Source organism: Fulmarus glacialis, unplaced genomic scaffold (genome assembly GCF_000690835.1).
Source record: "Fulmarus glacialis isolate BGI_N327 unplaced genomic scaffold, ASM69083v1 scaffold21352, whole genome shotgun sequence".
Lineage (NCBI taxonomy): Eukaryota > Metazoa > Chordata > Aves > Procellariiformes > Procellariidae > Fulmarus > Fulmarus glacialis.
The window spans coordinates 9,909-15,639 of NW_009200093.1; the positions used below are offsets into that span (position 1 = coordinate 9,909).

Sequence of the window (5,731 nt, forward strand, 5' to 3'; positions counted from 1 at the left end):
CTGGCTGCTCCTCCCTGCTGAGACGGGGGAAGCTGGGAAGCTTCACAGATTGACCAAAGGAGAGGAAATGGTGAGGGATCAATCCAGTGATCTGCCCACGGGCTGTCTGCAAACCTCAGCAGACTGAGAGAGAATAAGCCCAGACGTGAAACGCTGGCTTTCTGAGCCAAGTTATTAGGAAGATAAGGTGCCGTTCCTCTCCATTTCTTTTGCCTTTTTTTGACCATAAAGAGGCCTGTGAGCTGTAAATATTAAATCAAGATGACAGAGCAACTGGTAACTGGCTGGGCTGGGTGCCACGGGACTGCTGGGTTTCTTTCTCTGGGCTAGGTACAGCCAACCTGCTGCAATGGGCTTCGCCAGCCCCAATTTCCTTCCCCTTCGGCATCTTTCAACGTAGGGCACATCCTGAACTCCCCACAGCGTGGTGGAACAGCAGCCTCCCCCTAGGAAATCCCCACGGGATGTGACCCCGCTTGCTTTGGATGAGTCCATGGGGGGGGAAATAAATAAACAAAGAGAAGTGAGAGGCTGAAGCCTGAGCAAACTCTGCTTTGCGGGCCTTCCCACGTGCCGTCCCAGCAAACAAACGGGCTGCGCTGTCAAAGTGACCTTCAGGGCTCGGGCGGCTCTGGCAGGGACGGGAGCTCCCCAGAGCCTGACAGACTGCTTTTAACGAGGGATTCAGGAACCCCTGTTAGCAAGAACCGCATGCGGCAAGCTGCAAACCGCCGGGGAACGTGTGGGTCGCTCAGCAGAAAGCTCACTCCCGAGCCGGGGGACGGCTCGCCTCGCCACCCCACCCCACCCCACCGTATGAAGCAGAGAGGAGAGGCCAGGCCAGGCCAGGCCAGGCCAGGCCAGGCCAGGCCAGCATCACACCCACACACAAAGCGGGGCACAGATCCTGCACCCCTCCCCTAACTCTCCTCCTCCTCCCCATTTATACTCTGGCCCCTTTAAGGCCAGGCAACACACACCAGCCTTTATGTAATTAACATTGATTACAAGTGGGCCCAGTTAGGGTCACCATGGCAACCCAATGATTAGCGATACCTGCTCAGCAATGAGCTAAGTCCCCCGACATTTCCCAGTTTGGGACTGGGAGCGACCCCAGGGTCCCATGTCCCCATGTCCAATGCTCCGCTCACCTGTGAGATGTACCCCCGGGGCACGTGGCCATCTCCCTGGGATTTCGCCGCCTCCCGAAGGCTCTCATTTCGGGCTCGGCAGGACTCCAGCTGCGCCCGCAGCGACTGGACCTGCGCCAGGGAGGAGAGAGAGATGCTCAGCCAGAGGTGGAAAAGTGCCACGACCCGACTGATGTGCCACATCTGAACCCCGGGCTTAGGGATGGGGAGGACCATGCATGGCCAACGGAGATGTCTGCTTCCCATGGGAATGGCAGCCTGCCAAGAGACCAAACTGGCAAAGCCAGCCCCAGCCTGGTAAGCGCTAGCAAGGAGGGGAGGAGACATCCCAACTTCCAGAGGTGGATCTGTGTTGGAGGAAACCACCGCTGCATGCGTAGCTGGGACAACAGACAAACGCACGGCTCCTTTCACAGGCTGGCAGGTGAAGTGCTTGCAGGCTTGGGAACAGCCAAAGAAGAGAGGTTGTGGATGTACTCCCGGGAAACACAGACTCCACACAAGCAGTGCCACCAACTAACTTATCCTGGACCAAAATGGGGCCTGGGGAACCTCTCCAGGCATGTGAGAGCAGGTCTCTGGCCTTGCATTACCCGGTTGCAAAAGCTCCCATGCACTCGAAGGGTGGCAAATGGAGCCAGAAAGAATGAACATCTCCCTGCACCTCTGCCTTGCTCTTCTGCAGAGCCTCCTGCCAGGGACCACACTAAGGGGCCACCAGAATCCCAGTTTCAGAGAGGAGGGATGCTCTTACCTCCTTTTTCAGTGCCTCGTTGGTGTCTCCGTGGCCCCCCTTGCTCTGGTTCAAAACCCCCGCGGTGAGTCCTTCAAGGGCAGGCGTTCCAACTCCAGCCACTTCTTCTCTATCTCTTCATTCAGCCGAATCCGCTGGTCCTCTGAAAGCGGGGGAGCGGGGAGGTCCTGCTCCCCAGCCTTGCGGGAAGAGTCCCCCACCAGGCCATCACTATTTGGGACCCTGCCATCAGGGGTCTCAAACCATTTCCGCCTCTCCTCTGAACGGATGGCCAGATCCCGCTCCAGCTCCTCATGCTTGGGAGTTCGGTCGGAGACCCTCAAGCTCCCTCTCGTCCTCTGCGGGGACCCCTGATTCCCAGGGTCCTGCGGCAAGGGAGACAGCTCCACGTAGTCAAAGGCATGGCGCTGCCCGTCCGCCTTCCAGTGACTGCCCTTCGAGTTCCCCTCGGAGCCCGAGCCTGGCCGCTGCTGCTCCTCCGTCCGGAGCGAGCCCTTCTGCGGGACGCAGTTACGGAAGGAGTTCTCCTTATCGCAGTCGGAGAGCCTGAAAGCAGAGCGGTGGCCGGTGAAGGAGAGGCGCTGTGCAGGAAAGGATGCCGATGGAGGCACCTCCAACTGCCCAAGGCTCAGCTCTTGCTCAGCCCAACCTTACAAAATCCCACGCTGAGCACGGAGCTGGGCCTCTAGCATCCCATCCCTCAGGGATACGGGTTTCTCCATGGGGCAGGGAGGATTCGCCCCCAGTTCCAACCATGCTGGTGGAGAAACAGGGCTAAATTGATGTGGTGAGGCAAAAAGCAGGTACAAGAGTGGAATCATCAGGCTTTCTACCCCTGTCACCGGCTGGTGTCTCCAGGCCATGTTCAGGAGGAGTGGAGGGCAGGGCTGATATAGGAGCAGCCAAACTGCCAGAGGGGCCTTCCCAGTCCCGGCCTGCCAGGGGACAGGGGCAGCAAGAGGGGGAAGAGGAGAAGCGGCGCAGGGCAGCTCTTACTTGGTGACGTCTGGAGCACTGACCGGGCGCACGTTCTTCCTCAGGGCCTCGATCCAGTTGCGCCGGATGCCCGAGGTCATCGCCGACAGGGTGAAGACGGCATCTTTCGTCTGCAACAGGGAGGCGATGGACTCCCTGTCAGCGCCCAGCGGAGGTACAGGCAGCTGACTCACTCCCCAAGACCCCCAAGGCACCTGATCGCACGGGTGGTGGACAGTGCTAGAGGGACCACGTGCTGTCTCGAAGACTCCCGTGCTCTTGTGGTCAGGTGGAGGGGTGGGGGTGGGGTGGAGATATGCTCTTTGCGGGAAAGCCTGTTACACACCCCCCGTGAGACCATCTCCAAGCAAAGGCAAAAGAAACTTTGCCGGCACATGTGGCCAAACGTGAGCTGGTGCCATCCGGTCGTTCAGGTGCTGGGAGCTGTGCACCAGTGCTGGGGTACAGCAGGGAAACCCAGACCACGAAGTGCCCAACCCTGCACACCCGCTGGGTTTTTTGCTGCCTTAGCAGCCATCTCCCGCTGCTACAGCGAGTAGCCGAGGACAGGATTGTACTGGGGCCAGATCCAGGGTACAGGTTGTTACTCAGAGCATGGTCAGCCAGGCTACACTGAGATCTGCTGTGCTCACCGCTCCCTCCCCACGGCTCTAGAGAGCCACCTTGTCCAACAGGTCAAGTAAACACTCCTGGCGTTTAGCTTGGCTCCTGGGCCGCCTCCAGCACAGCCTTCGGCCAGCCCTGCAAAGCCTCCTCCTCCTCCTTCTTTTGCAGGCAGGCAGCACTCATGTCCTTGAGCACTGCCACCCACGTGCCACCAACCAGCCCTGCTGGGCCACCATCCCGGCACAAGGTTTGCACGGCTTGCCTCTTGGCATCTCGGCATGGGGTGGGAGCATGCATTCCCACCCGGTGTCCCTTGGTGCTGCTGCTCCGTGTTCACGCAGTGCCAGACACTCACGTGTATCTGGAAGCCGTAGTTGCGCTGCACCGCAAACTCCGTCACGTCTGTGCAGGAGCGGAGGTCGATTTCTCCGTCGAGGTCATCAGCCTGAAAGCACAGCCCCCCGCTAGGACATCTGTGCAAACCCAGCTCTGAAAAAGCCCCCGTCACCTGCCGGCACCCTAACCAAAGCACAGGCTGCCTCTGCCTTCACCCCACAGCTCTCCAGGAGCCAGTCTCAGCTCCCTGGCACAGCATGGCCCCTTTGAACCCCAGGGGCAGCCAGCATGGATGCAGAGCGTCAGAGATGCCCAGCCACAGGACCGGCTCTTCTCCTCACCTCCCACCACTGACAGCCCCCCCAGGCTTCACCAGCCCGTCTTCAGACACCCATCCTCTTTGTCACCCCTTGGCAAAGAGCAGCTCGCCACCTCCAGCACCTTTCAGGAGGAGAGGACGCTGCTGCTTTCCCCGGGAGCGCGCTGGTCACGCCAGGGCTGTGCTCCTCTCCCCCCTGGCCGGGAAGGAAGAGAGGGATGGAGAAAGGCTGGCCGTGCTTACCTCCTCTGCGTTCGAGTCCCGGTAATACCTCAGGCTCGAGTCGGTCAGCACGAACCAATGTTTCTTCCACTGCAGGCGGATCGGGCAGGGGGAGGGAAGGGAAAAGACAGGAGGGAAATGGATAGGCAGTTACCGGGGGAAGTGTAGGAACAGGGAGGGACGCTCTGCGCCGCGACCTCTTGGCCTTCTCTTCCCCCTCCTCCATGTCCCTTCCGACTCCCCCTCGCGCCCCTCGGCTAGGAGAGGGGTGCTGGGTGAACCTCCATGCCGGCACACAGAGCGGGACACCTCCACCAAAAGCTTCTTGCTGCCTTTCCCAGTGGGATTGACCTCAGCGTGGGAGGGGGAAGGAAATTGGCTGCTCGCCGGGGGATCTGTAGCAGCAAGGGCTGGGGGAAGAGGCAGACCCCCGCCTTGGGCTTACCTCTCCTGGCTCGTCCAGGATGGACATCCATCCCTTCTTGAAATTGAGGAGATCCGGCTGGAGAGGAAAGGACAAAACAGAGGGTTACTGTCTGGGAGTGACCCACAAAAGGGCTTTTCATGCCAGGGGGGAAGGCGAGTCCCCAGCGGCAGAACAACAAGTGGGAATGGCCTGGCATCGCTTTTAGGAAACTCATGGGGGTGTAGGACCCGGTGGCGACGTAGGACTGGATTTAGCTCTCAGCAGCAGGAGATAAGGAAAGAGGTTTAAAAAAAATGAAAGGAAAATATGCAGCAGGGAGGTTTCCACAAGGTGCCTCGGAGGTATTTATTCAGAGAGGGGGAAGGCAGGGGCAAGGAGAGCAGGCAGAAGGGAATGCTGCACTGCTTGGCTTGGAGATGGAGGCAAAGTCGAAAAGAACCAGACACGCCTTGTCCAAACCCCGGCCATCTGTGCCTCACAGCTACGTCCCTCTGGTAACTTCACCACCGATCGTTTATTAAAGACGCTAGCAGCTCTCTACGAAACAGCCCTCACCACAAACATTACAGGAGGCAATTTAACAGCTGTGAAAACACGTTGCCTTAAACGATGTGCCCCAGGGTAGAGATGAAATCAGAGTCACAACCAGCGCTCGATCCTCTCTGAGACTCGACCCTCTCCAAGACTCAATTCTGAGATGCAGGGGGCTCCTCTTTTACCACCCAGCTCTTTCTACTCCCTCCCGCCACAGAGCCTGCCCTCTGCCCAGCCTCGGCCACAGCTACCAAAGATGAGGATGAACAGAGTTTCACCCAGCTCACCCCGTGCTAGAAAGAAGTTTCCCCCCACTCCCCTCCTCCTCCTCCTAACCTCACGCCACTGGTGCGGCATCCCAACCAGTTTATCTCCTTCCCAAGGTG

The 5,731-nt window shown here is 59.1% G+C and overlaps 1 protein-coding gene across 1 annotated transcript in view; it reads right to left on the reverse strand.

Annotated features, from left to right (window-relative positions):
* The window catches only part of TRIOBP (TRIO and F-actin binding protein), a gene marked incomplete at its 5' end in the record, with an annotated part of 9,212 nt that extends 4,326 nt beyond the window's left edge, over window positions 1-4,886 (reverse strand). The window contains 7 exon segments of the mRNA XM_009573485.1: window positions 1,152-1,262; window positions 1,906-1,964; window positions 1,967-2,451; window positions 2,902-3,011; window positions 3,863-3,952; window positions 4,406-4,474; window positions 4,830-4,886. Of these exon segments, the coding sequence (XP_009571780.1) occupies window positions 1,152-1,262; window positions 1,906-1,964; window positions 1,967-2,451; window positions 2,902-3,011; window positions 3,863-3,952; window positions 4,406-4,474; window positions 4,830-4,886 (981 nt within the window).
* Between the last annotated feature and the right edge of the window lie 845 nt (window positions 4,887-5,731).